We start from the raw sequence: 19,879 nt of genomic DNA, 5'->3' as shown, positions 1-19,879 counted from the left end.
TTTATAGATAAACATAAAATAATAATGGACAGTCAGTAGGGTATCAGACCAAACAGATCAACATCCATGGCATTAATTGAACTTATTGAAAATATCACCAATACTATAGATCAAAGACAATGTATAGTTAGTGTTTTCATTGACCTAAAAAAAAAAAAGCTTTTGACACAATTAATCATGAAATATTACTTGATAAACTGGAGCACAATGGCATTAGAGGAGTGGTGCTAGAGTGGATCAGGAGTTATTTGAGAGACAGGCAACAATTTGTGAAGCCTGGTGAATATCAATCAGAGTGCCTGGACATTGTTTGTGGAGTTCCATAGGGGTCAGTATTGGGACCAAAGCTGTTTATCCTGTGCATCAACGATATATGTAAAACATCTGATATATTACAGTTTATTTTATTTGCAGATGATACAAATGTTTTTTGTGCTGGAGAGAATTCACAGCAGCTTTTGGAAATTGTCACACAAGATATGATTAAACTGAAAACATGGTTTGACAGAAACAAGTTATCACTAAATTTGAATAAAACTACATTTATGTTATTTGGAAATTGAAAAAAAGGATGCTGGAACAAAATTGTTGATAAATAATGTTGAAGTAGAGTTTCTCATACAAAATTTCTGGGTGTGATAATAGACAACACGATCTGCTGGAAACCTCACATACAGCAAATACAAGCTAAACTGTAAAGAAGCATCTGTGTACTGAGTAAAGCTAAACATTTTTTGCCTTCCAAATCACTCTGGGTACTTTACTGTTCACTTATACTACCATATTTGGAATACTGTGAAATACTGAATACTGAAATCTGGGGAAATACATACAAAACTTCACTTCAACCATTATGTAAAATTCAGAAAAAAGCCATCAGGATGATTACTAAAGCAGGATTTAGAGACCACACTAATATCATGTTCTTGAAATTAAAAAAATTTGAAGTTTAAGAATCTTATAAAATATAAAACTGTAAAAAATTATGTACAAAGCCAGATACAATATGTTACCAGGAAATGTACAGATGATGTTTTTTGACAGAGACTGTGAATTGAGGGGAAAATTAAATCTGAAGACTCTTAAAGCACGGACAAAGGTTAAACCTTTTGTATTACCATTTGTGGGGTAAAACTGTGGAACAGTTTTCCTGTGGACCTACAGCAATGTTCAAGCATTAGTCAGTTCATAAAGATGTTTCGAAAAATGCTTTTGGAAGAATATGAAACTGATAAAGTTGATGACCCATTGTATATATAACTATGCTAAATTGCATCAAAATTATATCTATCACTGTAGCTATTTTTATACATTTCCTTCATTCCTTGTTTATAGTGTGGGGTAAGTAATGAAGGAATTAGGGGTAACAGTGAAAAGTGGGATTCAATAGAATGTTGAGCATGGGGTAGGGATTAATAAGTATGTATATACTTCTTCCTACTCCATTTCAGACTTAATAATTGTAATTTGATATCATTTAGACTTTGTTTTATTTTATTTATTTTCTTTCTCTTTGTTTTGTCTGAGCATATACGTGTGTATTTACATATATATTCATATTTGTACATGTAAATGCAAATATGTGTTTTTCTATATATTGTTTTTTCTGTATATGTCTGAAATAAAGATACAATACAATACTAATACATTATTACCAGTTTTCTCCTTGTGCAGGTCCATGGACAGGTGATTTTCCAGTGTCTGATGATGAACTCCCTCTATGTGGTTAAGAGACTAAAATAATGTTGTACATGTTTCTTATCTGTCACAAATAGTTCTTTAACTTCTTTAATGACTGAGCCTTTGCTTTGGATTTGATAACTAAAGTCTCCATCCTAAAATGGATGGATTAGATTGAAATCTCTGATTATTCACTCTGAGTTATTCTTCGACACTACAATAGGCCATCCAACTAATTAGGTTGCTTTTGAAAGTAACATTGTAATATTTATCCAATTGAATTGTGGTTTGCAAATGTAGAAAGAGTTGATGACATTTGCAGGCAGCATGTTCAATTAATATTAATTACAAGGCATGCATGCATGACATCATGACTGGGAGCTGAGCCTCATCTAAAGGTTTGAACCTAGAATTGCCCCAGAACTCACACATAAGATTTAGACAGATATTAGATTTGTGGTGGATAGAGTCATTTTTGTCTGTATAATGTGCCTTCCAGTGAACACTTTTGTTTAAGATTAAGTTCTCAGTCTAAAAGCAAGATTTCTGTTTTGAATGATTTAAATTAGAAAAGCTTTTAAATATTCCCAACCTCAGAAAAAAATCTTTTCTGCACATTCAAAACATGTGGCACATTTAGGAATAGCTAGCAAGCTAATAAAGAACTGGTTTTTCATACATTTTTAGAAAAATTGGGATTAGTGGAACATGATGGAGTTTATGTGGATCCGATTTTTCTAATAACCATTCTGAGCTTCAGAGTTCTTGCTTCTGGCAAATACGTCTGTATGTGTGTGTGCAGCGGCAAGTGTGCATTGTGAGGACATGGCTGGTTTTGCACCTTCTAGCTCACACACCTGGTCACAATCACGCAACTACTTCTGATGATCCTGTGCAGGCAGCTTCATAAGAAAGTAGCAGAAGATCAGATATCACCGAGTGAAACACTTCATAGAAGCCTGGCTTCTATTCTTGTTGCTGTGAAAACTGTTTGCTAAGAAATTCTTACCTGTCTGTCCCTGTGACCAGGTTTGTGTGGAGATTGCCTGACACGGAGTAGTGAAGTGATTCTAGTTTGGATTTGGGAATGTGTGGATTCTGTCTGAATTTTGTGGAAGCCTCAAGGAGAGTGGACTGGTAGTGTGTTGACCCTTTTGACCTGTGTTCATCATCCACCATGTTAGCACCGTTGCCTCACAGCAAGAAGGTCCTGAGTTCAGTTCCACCATCAGTCTTTCTGTGTGGAGTTTGCATGTTCTCCGCATGATGGCATGGATTCGCTCCGGGTACTCCAGCTTTCTCCAGTAGTCCAAAGACATGCAGTTAGTGGGGATAGGATAATTGGAAACTCTAAATTGCCCATAGGTGTGAATATGAGTGCAAATGGTTGTCTATGTGTTACCCTACAACAGACTGGCGACCTGTCCAAGGATAAGCGGCAGAGAATGAATGAATGGATGGTTTTAATCAAGTTAAGAACAACATTCAGATGTGGAAGGAGGAGAGCCGGCACTACACTGTCAAGATCTGCTATTGAGCAACAGCAAAGAACAGGAAGTTCAGCTTATTTTGTTCAGTACTGTTTGTTTGTTTCTTTTGTTCGGTTGGTTGATTTTTTTTACAACAACAATTGTCACTTAAATATAGAAATGCCAGAATACAGATACTTTAGACAACCACTGTCTTTGATGGGAAGTAATGCAGTGCCCTCTGCTGGGCAAACAAAATCAGTACAGTTTTGTTAAACTTTTTTTTGTGTAAACTCAATTTTAAAAAAAAATCTATTTAAAGATTTCATTAATAGTAATATCATTGTTTTTTTGTATTTAGAATCTCCACCAGTCATGATATTTTTACTGCAGTATTCAAACAACTACAGCTTTCTTTTTGCAGATCCATCTGTTCTTCTCATTACAGTTCACTGATTTAAATCCTTCGTTTTGGACAGAGATTGCACAGTGACCATCAGAAGGAGGCTGGTCGATCCAGGAGCTGAGGAAAACAAGAATTCTGCTCAAGGCTGATGGACACTGGTACACTGTAATTGATTTATCACAGATTTTGGAAATACTTGAAATTTCTATTGATTCAAAGTGTCTCTTACCTATTAGTCAGATTCCTTCCATCCAGCCATTTCCATTTCCCATCTTTAACTCTCAGACCAATCCAGTATCCTTTGTTTTCATATTCCCAACTCTTTTCACTGACAGTTTTCTGAGGACAAAGAGAAAGTTGTCAGAGTTATTTAAACAATTTGCTCTAAGAAAGCTTTCAAGCTAAAGAAATTACATTTTTATTTTCATGAAGTCTGTCATAAAGTGTCCCACAGTTTTCTCAGTACCTTTTCTTCTTCATTAATAACAACAGGTAAATCTGAACTCTTTTCTCTGCAGTTTTCTTGAGCTTCTTCCCAGGTTTTCCATTCATCACGTTCAGGATTATTAACTGCATAGCAGCTGGACTCAACATGATCCCATCCATTCTGACAAGGCTTACATGCTCTGTCTGCAAGGATAGAGCTCAGTTAATAAACATCACTGCATATTTCTGTTAAATTTGGTATTTTTGTACATGATATATTTGGAACATACTGTTATTTTCTTTGGGACAGTAGGCATCAATGCTCCACTGAGATCGACTAATATTGAGATTGTTCCATGATATGTCACGTATTTGTTCTGTTAGATTTTCCTTCTCTGTCTCCAGCCCCTTATTCTGAGCCTCCAACTGCTCATTTTTCTCTCTAAGGCTGTGGTTTTCTGCAGTCAGGTTCATCACCTGTTTTTCTAACAGAATAGAGTCTCATGTTAGGTCGCATCATACATGTTTTTTTCTTATGGATTGTCTTAAAAAATGCTGCATTCACTGTTATTATAGAATATTGCTTATTATTGTATCTCAAATCACATATACACAGATTTTGTGTGAAATCATTTCAGTGTTGCATCTTTTTTTTGTGGAAGGTTGACTCTAAAGATAAAAACTAATCACAAAAATATTACATGTAGTCAAAATTGTATTCATTAAAATGTATCTTTTGCTTTTTTCTCTTCAGTAATTAGTTTTTTTCCGGAAATGACATTTTTTTCCTTTTACAAATACTAACAGAAATTAGTTTAAGTATGACTGTTAAGTTGTTTTAAAAAAGGCTTTAAAATCTGTCTGAGCTCTAAAGTGAGTGTATGTATTGACTGATCTTTTTCATACTTACGGTATACTGTGACTGCTATGATGCCCAACACCAAAATGACACAAAATGTGCCCAAACAACAGGCCAACTGCTGATAGTGATGACGTCTACTGCCTGATCTCTCGTCAATCGAGACGTCTACAGGACAGAAATATATTGCTTTACTTACTTTACATTCATTGCTTGAATGAATGAATGTCATTATTATTTACTGGTTATTAAAAGTTGCATACATTTCCAGAGAAAAAAATCTGAAAAAATAAGTATTATATTTAATCTTGCAATGCTCAAGTCTCATATCGGCTCTAAAATGCACATGTACACACTGTTTTTTAAAGTAAATAAATAATTTTCTGCCAATAAATAATCCAGTTTTAAACAGATATTTCTATAAATGGTAAATGGTAAAATTCAATGTGTGGTTAAAAAATAGAGAACAATTCTTGAAAAATTAATACAGACAACTCCTTTATAGTGGTCGGTCCCTCGTTTGTCGCGGGGTTTACGTTCTAAAAATAACCCGCGATAAGTGAAATCATGGTAGGTGAAACCAAGTAGTCAACTTTATTTTTTACAATTACTATAGGTGTTTTACGGCTGTAAAACGCCTCACTACACACTACATACTCAGACAGGCATGAACATTTTTACACTTTTCTCTCTTGTTTAACCTCCTAAGACCTGAACTCTTCCACAGCATGCATTTTTAATTTCTCTTTGATATTTGGCCATATTGGGGTATGAATGTAAAAACAAAGAATTACCAGATTTTTTTTTTTTTTTACCTCATTTTACCTCCACATATAAGGATATTCATTTAAAATTTTGATAGAACAGTAGCAGTATAATGTCCTCATAAGTGGATATCAGGCCCTTGTAGAGCAAAATTGAGTATTTTGGTATAAATAACCCAAAATGTGATGTCCACATATGTGGACGCCAGGTCGTAGGAGGTTAAACATTCTCAAATTTCAAACTGGTAGAAAAATAAGTCCAGTAGCCTATTATAGAGTGAAACCAAAGGCAGCTGCCTTTGACGGTGCAAACCATTTTGTTAACATTGTTGTGTTTGTTGGAGAGAAAACTTACAAACATATAGTACAGCACTTCAGAGTCACATTGCTAGCGATCGAAGATTTATGTAAATTTGACAAGCTGAACGCATTCTGTACTGTATGAGGCCTGCTCTCCCCTGTCTTTTACAATGAAAGCCTTTATAGAGTGTACTCTCCTACCAACCCTTATGAACATGAAGGATAATAGCATGAAAACACACTGTAAATGAATTTAGAAGCTGATTAGTACTCATCACCACATCTTGTAGTAAAAGTTTTTAAAAATCTTTGCAGTGTTAGACATGATTACAGGTGGATTTGTGATTTCTTTTTATTACTCACTGTTTGTGTCAGGAGTTTGTTCCGTTGCTTTATGTTTCACTTTCACATCATCATAAATGGTTTCCTCCTCTTTTTTAACTGAAAGGTTTAAAGATTTATTAGTATTCACAAATATAGGACTTTATAGTGCCTATTTAGTAGTTCGTTTAACTTTCTTTTATTCATTAATACAACAAAAAAGATAAATGCAGCAGATGTCCATATAGATATGTGTATAAATATACATTACCAGCCATTTAATGATCTTTCTTTATTTTCATGATTATTTACATTGTAGATTCTAACTGAAGGAATGCACCTATGAATGAACACAGATGGAATTATCTAGTAAACAAAAAAGTGTGAAATAACTCAAAACATGTTTAATATCCTTGATTCTTTAAAATATCCACCCTTTGCTTTGATCACTGCTTTGCACAGTCGTGCCATTCTCTCAATGAGCTTCATGAGGTCGTCACCTGAAGTGGATTTCCAACAGTCTTGAAGGAGTTCCCAGAGATGCTGAGCAATTATTGGCCCTCTTGCTTCACTCTGCGGTCCATCTCATCCAGAACCATCTCGGCTGGGTTTAGGTCAGATGACTCTGGAGGCCAGGCCAACTGGTGCAGCACTCCATCGTTCTCCTTCTTGGTGAAATATTCCTTACACAGCCTGGAGGTGTGTTTGGGGTCATTGTTCTGTTGAAAAATAAATGATGCTCCAACTAAACGCGAACCAGATGTGATGTCATGTAGCTACAGGATGCTGTGATAGCCATGCTGGTCCAGTGTGCCTTCAGTTTTGATTAAATCTCCAACAGTGTCACTAACAAAGCACAACCTCAATTTGGACTCACCAGACCAAAGCACAGGTTTCCACTGGTCTAATGTCCATTCCTTGTGTTTCTATTTGACTATAAAGGCCTGATTTGCACAGTTTCCTTCAACAGTTAATGTACAGATGTGTCTGCTACTGGAACTCTAGGTGGCATTTATCTGGGCTCTAATCTGAGGTGCTGTTAACTTGCTGGCTATAAACCAGCCTTAATAGTCAAGAGAGGTGATTCTTGGTCTTCGTGTGAGCCAGTTTCAAGCGATGGTTGATGGTTTTTGCAACTGCAATTGGGGACACACTCAAAGTTCGAGCAGTTTTCAGGACTGATTGACCTTCAATTCTTAAAATACAAATAAACCCTGATAAAGCACACCAGTGACGGGGAAACTATCTCAGGGGATCATGAAGCTCATTGAGAGAAGGCCAAGGGTTTGCAGCACAGTCAACAAAGCAAAGAGCAGCTACTTTGAGAATCTAAATATATAATATGTTTAGAGTCATTTATCAATTTTTTCTTTGCTTCATAATTCCATATATCTTACTTTACATACTTGATTTCTTCAGCATGAATAACAATGTAGAAAGTAGTAAAAATAATGAAAAACCATTAAATGAAAAGGTGCATTCAAACCTTTGACTGATAGTAATTAATAGATCATTCTTCAATTCTGGCTCCAACATTTATTTCTGTTTAATTTCTTTTTTTTTCAACCAACCTTGGACAAGTTCCCAACTAGTCCACAGCCCGTCCAGCATAGCTCACATCAGTTATTGTATCTTGAAGTGGTAGGTGGTGAAATATTGAGCCTTTATTTTGCAGTCAAATTCCTTCTAATGCTTTTTTATTATTTGGATGTAATAGTTCTTTGCTCAGCGTAGCTGTAGTAAAAGTATCTGTAGTTAAACATCATGCAAATGCAACTAGTCTGCATGGGATAAGTAGTTAAAGAAATGGATGGATAGATGAAATAATACTGTAAATTCCAGTGGATTAGAACTGGTTCACAGAGGACACACTCATTCTTAATGGTTCATCGTCTTTCAACAAAGTGTGACTTTTACACTTTTTATTTATTTATTTAATTAAATACATTTTTCTTTACATTTTCTCCCATCCATTTAGGAAGTGGGGAGGGGTTGTGGTTGTGGACACGGTCCAAGCAGATACCCCGACCTCCCCCTCATCAGCCACCACCACAACCAAGATGCATCAAAGTCAGATGTCCAAGCTATCAGTTTAGGTCGTTTGGGCATCTGAATGAATCCCCTCAATATTCTGGTGGGATAGTTAGCTTAACATCTAACTTGGACCTGATTTCTACAAGTTTTTTTTCTAACCTCTATTACTGCAGAAAACACCAGTAAAAAACATCCGTATTGTGTAAATTTGCAGTGTTGGCTTTATCTTTTCTTCTTGCAGTATATTTGAAAAACTTAACTTACCTTGTGATCGGGATAGTCTCTTGGTGTTGAATGTGACTGAGGCATAGTTAACTTCTTCGTCTGCCATCCTTACAGTCTTGTTGAGATTTAAGCGATTATAGACAGAGAGATACCACCGCGTTACAGCCACAGAGCAAGTTGTTTCTTAACTCTGTCACACCCATCTCATTTAGCAACTTCTGCTTTTGGCTGACAAAGTAAGCTGTCCATGTCTTTCACTTTATTACACTTTATTAGGTACACCTTGCTAGTACCAGGTTCTTCATGGCGTAGATTCAACAAGGAGCTGGAAACATGACTCACAGATATTGGTTCATACCAGCATGATAGCATCGGCAGCACAATTGCTGCAGATTTGATGGTATTTAATGAATGCATAAGATCGGTTTGATATCAGGTGCTTTGGTTCCTTTGTGAGTGGAATAGTTCCAAAATATTCTGAAAATGAGAAAATGGGCCGTATTTAAAAATTGGAAAACAAGCAACTAGAAAAAACATGTAAACTGAAAAAAATGAGAAAAATGTCCTTTGGAGGTATTTTTCACAGAGTAATGTTTCAGTTGATTATATTCAGCTTCTGATTTTGTCCACATGACATGAGGCACCATTGGCCTATCTAGATCTTTATAAATATAAAGCTCTAGGTGTGTACATGAGAAAGTCTGTGAATCAATAACAACTGATAGCTTTTTACATCTAAAAAATACCAAACATATTATAGTTGATACTAACAAAATAAACAAAAAGATATATACAAAACTAAAATGGATATAAATATATAAAACTAACCAAAACAAATAATTCACTCTGAAAATTAACTGAAAAACACTGAACACAAACTGGAAAAACAACATATGTAAAACAGACAACATGAGACTCATTTCATAAGCTGGACTTCCCGTTCCTCACTGCAGCTCTGTGACTGACGTTGACAGGGTGCTTTGTTAATGACGTCCAAATGTAGTGGCCAACTCTTCCTCTACCTCATCTTGATCAAACATGTTACAACAGCTATGAATTTATGAATAGAAGAGCCTCATTTTTAACTTTTAATCTTCATTGTCAGTAGATTCAAATTGCGTATGTCTATGTGAAATCATCGATTTAGATTTTAGATTCATACATCCAACCGTTTTTCTTCTTAAAGGTACAATGTGGAAAATATCCCTGCTAGCTGTTAGTAGGTTGCAGATCATAGTCAGCTGAATTCAGTTTTCCTGCACTTCTCAGTTGAAGTGCATAATCCTAGCTACGGTGGCTGCTGTAGGACAAATAAACTTGACTGCTGTAAAAATAGTGTAGGTTGTTACTCCTCCGTTTACCTCAGTTATGAATGTGCTGAGTCTATTTACTCTGGAGGAGGCTGTGAAACTTGGTTATATGAGTCTGCTGAGTGTATCTTTCCTCTGTAAAAACAATCAGACTTTCTAAACCTTTACTTCACAATTACTCAAGTATGAACTCTTCTACTTACCAACTCTCTTTCACATACAAAAAGCAGCTTGGTGAGTTAAATTAGCCATAAAAGTAAATTAAATTATACACTTTAAATACAAAAGCTGTAAAATAGAAATCTTCGTGGTTTAAGGTTTCCTTACATGAGACTGGAATAAACATGACACAAAGATGAAATTTCAAATACATGTATGACTGTTATATGTACTGTATTTCTTTGTAAGTCTCATCATACTTTTTCATGTTGTGGTTCAAAAAACATTAATCATTATGAAAAATGTGATCCTTACAAAATAAAGGAACATTTGCATATTTTTAAATTGTGAAACAGCATTTTTAACTAATTTTAAACATGATAGAGAAGTTTGTTGATCGCTGTGTTAGAAGAAACAATGCTGAGTTGGTGTGACAGGACAGATTATTAGCAGTTTTAACCCACAAAGTTCATCTACAGCTTGTTCTTCGGCTGCTAGTTCACCTTTCCTCAGCTGTTGTTTTTTTGGTATTGACATTTTTTTTCTTGCCATGACTGAAGACCCTTAAAACAAACACACAATTTTCCTTTTTAATGTAACGATTTGTCAATATCTTTTTCAGGTTTTTTTCAGGTTTTTCAGGCTTTGCACGTATGTGGGTGCTCAAGCTTGTTTTAGCATGCACTGCATGAAAGACAGTAAAGGAAGTCGAACAGATGGTAAGTACGGAGGAACAAACATTGATCAGACACACAATAGAAACTATTATAAACATAGGAGGATGTGTAAACTACTTTTTTTTTTTATCCAGGATTATTTTTCTTTAAGATCACAAGATGCCCAGCAGCAAACCTAAACCTAATTACTGTTCTAGTTTAAACTACAATGTACTATACTATGCACCAATCCTCTGCATGTCCTTCCTTATTTACTGTTGCCTGGCAGCTCCATAATTAAAATTATCTGTCCAATAGAGCCACTATCCCTCCACTGCACATGTTCAGACCATCTCAACCTCACCTCTCTAGTTTTATCGTCACACTGGTCAACATGGTTGTGGTTCCGATACACTCCTATGATAAACTAGTAACAACACTACAGCAGTGATGAAGGAAAAACAACAGGAATCGTTCTTCCTAAAAATACTGAAAACACTTCCTACACCAACAGGCACTGCTGGCCTACTGCCTCTGAGGGCATTTAAACACAGTGTACTGTACTTGTGTTTGGTATCGCCGCTGCAAAGCAGCTGATCATAAAACTCTACAGCTGTTCTCTACAACAAATCGTAAATCTTCATTCTACTAAAAAAAAAAAAAAAGAAGAAAGAAAGTGATGTATTTTCATAAAATGTTTATTCAAAAACATAAACAACACCACCTGTTGGTTATCAGTTGTTAATGTTATGTTAATTAGATTAAATTAGACACTGGTGGTGACTGCTTTTTTTTTTTTTTAAATGTCAAACACATTTATAATAACAAGAATTTCCATTTTAGATCATGTTTTGGATGAAAAAAAAGCTTTTGATGAATTATTCCCATCACCTCTCACTTTTATGTGCTTAGTCTACACATACAGGTATGTGTATAATAGTGAGAGGTATGATATAGTGTTTAGTGATTATAGTGATATAGATGTCAGGGCATTTATTGAATCAACACTTGTGTCTGTTATTACTGTAGGTGACCTTGGTTCTTTGGTTCGGGCTTGTTACCTGCTCAAATGTATACGAGTCACATGTTAAACCATTTATTTATATCTTCCAGGCTTTTAATAGATCCGATGTACTTCAGTAAAATTTCAAATCGCCAAAATTTTTCAAAGTGAATTTTAGGAATCAAGCGCATCTTAACATGGTTACAGACGACAACTCAAAACAAGGACCTACAAGATTGTCTTGGGATTAATGAGTAAGCAAACTACCATGCATCTAAACTAAAAACTTTGTTTAACAACTTATTTTCAGACTTTGCAAGAAAAATTATGGATGTACTCACTTATGCAGAGCAAACATTTCCAATAACCATTCTGAGCTTCTTAGATATTGCCCTGTGCTACACTATTACCATGTTATAGTTTAACTAAAATTAGCATTGAGCCTAATAGAAACTAAACTCAAGTTAATAACTTTTCTCTGAAAGTAACTGAATCTGTGTGTTACTTTCAGCTGCTCCCTTCTCACAAGGGTTGTGTGTTTGATTTGCTAGTATTATTTTGCATCTCCTGCAAGAAACCAGTGAACCTCCAATTGAATGTGTTAGCAATTAAAATATAGAGCCACTGAAAAGTAATTGAATCTAATTTGGAAAATGTAAAACTGAAAGAAAACAAAAATTATTAAAACCCCCACCAAATACAATATAACAACAATGTTGAAAAACTGGACTTGATTTGACAAAGAATATGTATAAAATACAAAACATAAAACTTATATGAGCTGAACTTCCTGTTCTTCTCTGCTGCTCTGTGGCTGATGCTGACAGTCCAAATATAGAGGCCAGCTCTCTTTCTTCCTCATCATGTTACAGCAGTTTGGAAAGTGTTGTTTTAGCTACAACTTTTGTTTAAAACGTTTGTTAACAAGAGAAAGTCAGTAACAATATGGCAATTATTTGATTTCAAAAACAGGTTAATTTACTTCCTTTTTTCTTTCTAAGTAAAATTAAAATACTTGGCATGTTTTTTTAAATATACAAAAATCATAAAGCAGTCTTCATATTTCAATATATTTATATATTTACTTATATTTTTACTGATATGAACATCATTATTAATATTATATTTTCAGAACATCCAGGAGTCATGTGACGTTGTACTGCAGTATTCAAAGAGTTAAGGCTTTTTTCTTGCAGATCCATCGGTTCTGCTCACTACAGCTCACTGACTTAAATCCTTGATTTGTGACAGAGATTGCACACTGACCATCAGTAGGAGACCCTGGGATCCAGGCACTAAGAAAAATCACAGGTTTGATAAAGGGGAATCAATATTGACATAAAATAAGACATAATTAATTTATCCCAAATTTTCAAAAATATTTAAAATGATTTTTGATTCAAGGTGTCTCTTACCTCTTAGTCAGATTCCTTCCATCCACCCACTTCCAGTTCCCATCTTTGACTCTCAGACCAATCCAGTATCCTTTGTTTCCTGAACTATCCCAGCTGTTGTCACTGATATAACTCTGAGAATAGAAAGAAAGTTTTCAGAGATATTAAATAGATCACATATCATATCAAAAAATATATAATAAATATTTTTCCTAAAACATTGTGGCACAAATTATTTTTAGATTAGATTTAGAGTCCCGCTGGTTTCTCATTACCTTTTCTGTTTCATTATTCACAACAGCCAAATCTGAAATCTTTCCTATACAGTCATCTTGAGCACCTTTCCAGGTTTTCTGCTGCTCAGAAGCTTCAGGATTATTAATTGCATAGCAGCCTGACTGGAAGGGAAGCCAGCCAGTCTGACAAATTTTACACATTCGGTCTGCAAGGATAGAGATCAATTAATAAACATCACTGCATATTTATATTACATTTGGTATTTTTGTACTAATATATTTGGAACATACTGTTATTGGTCTTGGGACAGTAGGCATCAATGCTCCATTGAGCTCGACTAACATTGAGCTCATTCCACGATGTTGTCATGTTTTGTATTTGGTCTGTTAGGTTTTTCTTCTCTGCCTCCAGCTCCTCATTTTTCCCTCTAAGGTTCTGGTTTTCTGCAGTCAGGTTTGTCACATTTTTCTCTAAGACAGTGATGACTTGAGTCAGGTTGTTCATCTGGAGTGTGAGCTTGGTTTGGTTCCTCTTCAAGTCTTCATTGTCTGAGTTGAGTTTGTTGTTGAGTTTTGTCAGGTTACGATTGACAGCGTTTAAAGTTGTTTGGTTTTCTTTCAGTTGGTTCAGCTCAGTTTCATCAATCTCATGAATTGATGTGACATCTGCGAAATTAAAATTAGCTTTCAAAACATGGTAATGATGCACTTTTCATTTTCACATTTTGTTTTTATAATTTTACCACTGAAAGTATTTTCTCTTCTGTTCTAATTAAACTTCTTTTACTAGCTACCCTTTTTTTCTTAGATTTTATGAGAAAATCTTTTAATATGAATAAAACCCACAATTCTATAATTGGTCTAATATTTCCTTAATGGGTAAATGAGATGAAAATTCCCACAATGCAATAGAGGTTCTAATTTTATGAAAATGTTATTAAAAGTATAAAAGTGCATTTTTGTTGGGGATTCTTTTGGTAATGTAGCTGCAGACTGGTTGTTTCAGCAGTCACAGCATAAGGACTGCCCTAATGACTACTGTTATGTTTCTTTGTGTATCACATTAAAACCACTGTATTCAATGTTATTATAGAATATTTACAATGTAAAATTGCATCAACTGCTTTGTTTGGGATCATTTCTTGGTTTGCATATTCTTTTGGGGAATTTGCATCTAAAAAGAAAAAGTTAAAACTGAAAAATCACAAGTATTTTTTAAATGGTCAAAAATATATTAATCAAGAAATTAGTCTTATTTGTTTCCTGAACAAAATGTTGTTAAACATTGTTTAACAACATTTTCTTGTGACCAATATAATTCATCTAAAGTGCTGTTATTTATGTCTAAGACTGAGTTAATGCATGGATGTTTTCATACTTACGATAGACACTGACTGCTATGATGCCCAACACCAAAATTATACAAAGCGTGCCCAAACAACAAGCCAACTGCTGATAGTGGCGACATCTGCTGTTTGATTTCTTGTCAGACAAGAATTCTGCAGGGGCTAAACAGATAGAAATGCAGTTAAGTCCATAAATATTTTGACAGAGACAACTTTTTTTTCTCATTTTAGTTCTGTACATTATCACAGTGAATTTTAAATGAGACAACCCAGATGGGGTATGAATGTAAAAACAAAGAATTACCAGATTTTTTTTTTTTTTTTACCTCATTTTACCTCCACATATAAGGATATTCATTTAAAATTTTGATAGAACAGTAGCAGTATAATGTCCTCATAAGTGGATATCAGGCCCTTGTAGAGCAAAATTGAGTATTTTGGTATAAATAACCCAAAATGTGATGTCCACATATGTGGACGCCAGGTCGTAGGAGGTTAAACATTCTCAAATTTCAAACTGGTAGAAAAATAAGTCCAGTAGCCTATTATAGAGTGAAACCAAAGGCAGCTGCAGCTGCCTTTGACGGTGCAAACCATTTTGTTAACATTGTTGTGTTTGTTGGAGAGAAAACTTACAAACATATAGTACAGCACTTCAGAGTCACATTGCTAGCGATCGAAGATTTATGTAAATTTGCCAAGCTGAACGCATTCTGTACTGTATGAGGCCTGCTCTCCCCTGTCTTTTACAATGAAAGCCTTTATAGAGTGTACTCTCCTACCAACCCTTATGAACATGAAGGATAATAGCATGAAAACACACTGTAAATGAATTTAGAAGCTGATTAGTACTCATCACCACATCTTGTAGTAAAAGTTTTTAAAAATCTTTGCAGTGTTAGACATGATTACAGGTGGATTTGTGATTTCTTTTTATTACTCACTGTTTGTGTCAGGAGTTTGTTCCGTTGCTTTATGTTTCACTTTCACATCATCATAAATGGTTTCCTCCTCTTTTTTAACTGAAAGGTTTAAAGATTTATTAGTATTCACAAATATAGGACTTTATAGTGCCTATTTAGTAGTTCGTTTAACTTTCTTTTATTCATTAATACAACAAAAAAGATAAATGCAGCAGATGTCCATATAGATATGTGTATAAATATACATTACCAGCCATTTAATGATCTTTCTTTATTTTCATGATTATTTACATTGTAGATTCTAACTGAAGGAATGCACCTATGAATGAACACAGATGGAATTATCTAGTAAACAAAAAAGTGTGAAATAACTCAAAACATGTTTAATATCCTTGATTCTTTAAAATATCCACCCTTTGCTTTGATCACTGCTTTGCACAGTCGTGCCATTCTCTCAATGAGCTTCATGAGGTCGTCACCTGAAGTGGATTTCCAACAGTCTTGAAGGAGTTCCCAGAGATGCTGAGCAATTATTGGCCCTCTTGCTTCACTCTGCGGTCCATCTCATCCAGAACCATCTCGGCTGGGTTTAGGTCAGATGACTCTGGAGGCCAGGCCAACTGGTGCAGCACTCCATCACTCTCCTTCTTGGTGAAATATTCCTTACACAGCCTGGAGGTGTGTTTGGGGTCATTGTTCTGTTGAAAAATAAATGATGCTCCAACTAAACGCGAACCAGATGTGATGTCATGTAGCTACAGGATGCTGTGATAGCCATGCTGGTCCAGTGTGCCTTCAGTTTTGATTAAATCTCCAACAGTGTCACCAACAAAGCACAACCTCAATTTGGACTCACCAGACCAAAGCACAGGTTTCCACTGGTCTAATGTCCATTCCTTGTGTTTCTATTTGACTATAAAGGCCTGATTTGCGCAGTTTCCTTCAACAGTTAATGTACAGATGTGTCTGCTACTGGAACTCTAGGTGGCATTTATCTGGGCTCTAATCTGAGGTGCTGTTAACTTGCTGGCTATAAACCAGCCTTAATAGTCAAGAGAGGTGATTCTTGGTCTTCGTGTGAGCCAGTTTCAACCGATGGTTGATGGTTTTTGCAACTGCAATTGGGGACACACTCAAAGTTCGAGCAGTTTTCAGGACTGATTGACCTTCAATTCTTAAAATACAAATAAACCCTGATAAAGCACACCAGTGACGGGGAAACTATCTCAGGGGATCATGAAGCTCATTGAGAGAAGGCCAAGGGTTTGCAGCACAGTCAACAAAGCAAAGAGCAGCTACTTTGAGAATCTAAATATATAATATGTTTAGAGTCATTTATCAATTTTTTCTTTGCTTCATAATTCCATATATCTTACTTTACATACTTGATTTCTTCAGCATGAATAACAATGTAGAAAGTAGTAAAAATAATGAAAAACCATTAAATGAAAAGGTGCGTTCAAACCTTTGACTGATAGTAATTAATAGATCATTCTTCAATTCTGGCTCCAACATTTATTTCTGTTTAATTTCTTTTTTTTTCAACCAACCTTGGACAAGTTCCCAACTAGTCCACAGCCCGTCCAGCATAGCTCACATCAGTTATTGTATCTTGAAGTGGTAGGTGGTGAAATATTGAGCCTTTATTTTGCAGTCAAATTCCTTCTAATGCTTTTTTATTATTTGGATGTAATAGTTCTTTGCTCAGCGTAGCTGTAGTAAAAGTATCTGTAGTTAAACATCATGCAAATGCAACTAGTCTGCATGGGATAAGTAGTTAAAGAAATGGATGGATAGATGAAATAATACTGTAAATTCCAGTGGATTAGAACTGGTTCACAGAGGACACACTCATTCTTAATGGTTCATCGTCTTTCAACAAAGTGTGACTTTTACACTTTTTATTTATTTATTTAATTAAATACATTTTTCTTTACATTTTCTCCCATCCATTTAGGAAGTGGGGAGGGGTTGTGGTTGTGGACACGGTCCAAGCAGATACCCCGACCTCCCCCTCATCAGCCACCACCACAACCAAGATGCATCAAAGTCAGATGTCCAAGCTATCAGTTTAGGTCGTTTGGGCATCTGAATGAATCCCCTCAATATTCTGGTGGGATAGTTAGCTTAACATCTAACTTGGACCTGATTTCTACAAGTTTTTTTTCTAACCTCTATTACTGCAGAAAACACCAGTAAAAAACATCCGTATTGTGTAAATTTGCAGTGTTGGCTTTATCTTTTCTTCTTGCAGTATATTTGAAAAACTTAACTTACCTTGTGATCGGGATAGTCTCTTGGTGTTGAATGTGACTGAGGCATAGTTAACTTCTTCGTCTGCCATCCTTACAGTCTTGTTGAGATTTAAGCGATTATAGACAGAGAGATACCACCGCGTTACAGCCACAGAGCAAGTTGTTTCTTAACTCTGTCACACCCATCTCATTTAGCAACTTCTGCTTTTGGCTGACAAAGTAAGCTGTCCATGTCTTTCACTTTATTACACTTTATTAGGTACACCTTGCTAGTACCAGGTTCTTCATGGCGTAGATTCAACAAGGAGCTGGAAACATGACTCACAGATATTGGTTCATACCAGCATGATAGCATCGGCAGCACAATTGCTGCAGATTTGATGGTATTTAATGAATGCATAAGATCGGTTTGATATCAGGTGCTTTGGTTCCTTTGTGAGTGGAATAGTTCCAAAATATTCTGAAAATGAGAAAATGGGCCGTATTTAAAAATTGGAAAACAAGCAACTAGAAAAAACATGTAAACTGAAAAAAATGAGAAAAATGTCCTTTGGAGGTATTTTTCACAGAGTAATGTTTCAGTTGATTATATTCAGCTTCTGATTTTGTCCACATGACATGAGGCACCATTGGCCTATCTAGATCTTTATAAATATAAAGCTCTAGGTGTGTACATGAGAAAGTCTGTGAATCAATAACAACTGATAGCTTTTTACATCTAAAAAATACCAAACATATTATAGTTGATACTAACAAAATAAACAAAAAGATATATACAAAACTAAAATGGATATAAATATATAAAACTAACCAAAACAAATAATTCACTCTGAAAATTAACTGAAAAACACTGAACACAAACTGGAAAAACAACATATGTAAAACAGACAACATGAGACTCATTTCATAAGCTGGACTTCCCGTTCCTCACTGCAGCTCTGTGACTGACGTTGACAGGGTGCTTTGTTAATGACATCCAAATGTAGTGGCCAACTCTTCCTCTACCTCATCTTGATCAAACATGTTACAACAGCTATGAATTTATGAATAGAAGAGCCTCATTTTTAACTTTTAATCTTCATTGTCAGTAGATTCAAATTGCGTATGTCTATGTGAAATCATCGATTTAGATTTTAGATTCATACATCCAACCGTTTTTCTTCTTAAAGGTACAATGTGGAAAATATCCCTGCTAGCTGTTAGTAGGTTGCAGATCATAGTCAGCTGAATTCAGTTTTCCTGCACTTCTCAGTTGAAGTGCATAATCCTAGCTACGGTGGCTGCTGTAGGACAAATAAACTTGACTGCTGTAAAAATAGTGTAGGTTGTTACTCCTCCGTTTACCTCAGTTATGAATGTGCTGAGTCTATTTACTCTGGAGGAGGCTGTGAAACTTGGTTATATGAGTCTGCTGAGTGTATCTTTCCTCTGTAAAAACAATCAGACTTTCTAAACCTTTACTTCACAATTACTCAAGTATGAACTCTTCTACTTACCAACTCTCTTTCACATACAAAAAGCAGCTTGGTGAGTTAAATTTGCCATAAAAGTAAATTAAATTATACACTTTAAATACAAAAGCTGTAAAATAGAAATCTTCGTGGTTTAAGGTTTCCTTACATGAGACTGGAATAAACATGACACAAAGATGAAATTTCAAATACATGTATGACTGTTATATGTACTGTATTTCTTTGTAAGTCTCATCATACTTTTTCATGTTGTGGTTCAAAAAACATTAATCATTATGAAAAATGTGATGCTTACAAAATAAAGGAACATTTGCGTATTTTTAAATTGTGAAACAGCATTTTTAACTAATTTTAAACATGATAGAGAAGTTTGTTGATCGCTGTGTTAGAAGAAACAATGCTGAGTTGGTGTGACAGGACAGATTATTAGCAGTTTTAACCCACAAAGTTAATCTGCAGCTTGTTCTTCGGCTGCTAGTTCACCTTTCCTCAGCTGTTGTTTTTTTGGTATTGACATTTTTTTTCTTGCCATGACTGAAGACCCTTAAAACAAACACACAATTTTCCTTTTTAATGTAACGATTTGTCAATATCTTTTTCAGGTTTTTTTCAGGTTTTTCAGGCTTTGCACGTATGTGGGT

At 35.2% G+C, this 19,879-nt stretch overlaps 2 protein-coding genes across 2 annotated transcripts; both read right to left on the bottom strand.

Moving 5' to 3' along the window:
- Positions 1-3,147: 3,147 nt before the first annotated feature.
- LOC106675285 (uncharacterized) lies at positions 3,148-8,599 on the bottom strand. The gene is made up of 7 exons (XM_076889610.1): positions 8,524-8,599; positions 6,268-6,345; positions 4,892-5,008; positions 4,272-4,466; positions 4,022-4,185; positions 3,785-3,894; positions 3,148-3,672 (listed from the first exon to the last, which is right to left on the bottom strand). The coding sequence occupies exons 1-7, from the start codon at positions 8,588-8,590 to the stop codon at positions 3,546-3,548; spliced, it is 858 nt and encodes a 285-aa protein (XP_076745725.1). The 5' UTR covers positions 8,591-8,599; the 3' UTR covers positions 3,148-3,545.
- A 2,742-nt stretch (positions 8,600-11,341) lies between these two features.
- On the bottom strand, positions 11,342-14,747 carry LOC112435577 (C-type lectin domain family 4 member G-like). The gene is made up of 5 exons (XM_024804265.2): positions 14,625-14,747; positions 13,534-13,908; positions 13,282-13,448; positions 13,028-13,140; positions 11,342-12,907 (listed from the first exon to the last, which is right to left on the bottom strand). Exons 2-5 carry the CDS (start codon positions 13,745-13,747, stop codon positions 12,781-12,783), a joined length of 621 nt encoding a protein of 206 aa, XP_024660033.2. The 5' UTR covers positions 13,748-13,908; positions 14,625-14,747; the 3' UTR covers positions 11,342-12,780.
- Between the last annotated feature and the right edge of the window lie 5,132 nt (positions 14,748-19,879).

The sequence above is a fragment of the Maylandia zebra genome, linkage group LG11, assembly GCF_041146795.1.
Source record: "Maylandia zebra isolate NMK-2024a linkage group LG11, Mzebra_GT3a, whole genome shotgun sequence".
Taxonomy (NCBI): domain Eukaryota; kingdom Metazoa; phylum Chordata; class Actinopteri; order Cichliformes; family Cichlidae; genus Maylandia; species Maylandia zebra.
This window is presented reverse-complemented; position numbering and strand designations above follow the sequence as displayed.

Excerpts from the sequence above, each read along its gene's own strand:
- LOC106675285 (XM_076889610.1), bottom strand. The coding sequence starts at position 8,590 with ATGGCAGACGAAGAAGTTAACTATGCCTCAGTCACATTCAACACCAAG. Across the intron at positions 4,467-4,891 it reads CATAGCAGTCACAGTATACC|AAAAACAGGTGATGAACCTG; the intron begins GTAAGTATGAAA and ends CTATTCTGTTAG. Across the intron at positions 4,186-4,271 it reads CTGTCCCAAAGAAAATAACA|ACAGAGCATGTAAGCCTTGT; the intron begins GTATGTTCCAAA and ends CTATCCTTGCAG.
- LOC112435577 (XM_024804265.2), bottom strand. The coding sequence starts at position 13,747 with ATGAACAACCTGACTCAAGTCATCACTGTCTTAGAGAAAAATGTGACA. Across the intron at positions 13,449-13,533 it reads CTGTCCCAAGACCAATAACA|ACCGAATGTGTAAAATTTGT; the intron begins GTATGTTCCAAA and ends CTATCCTTGCAG. Across the intron at positions 13,141-13,281 it reads TGAATAATGAAACAGAAAAG|AGTTATATCAGTGACAACAG; the intron begins GTAATGAGAAAC and ends TTCTATTCTCAG.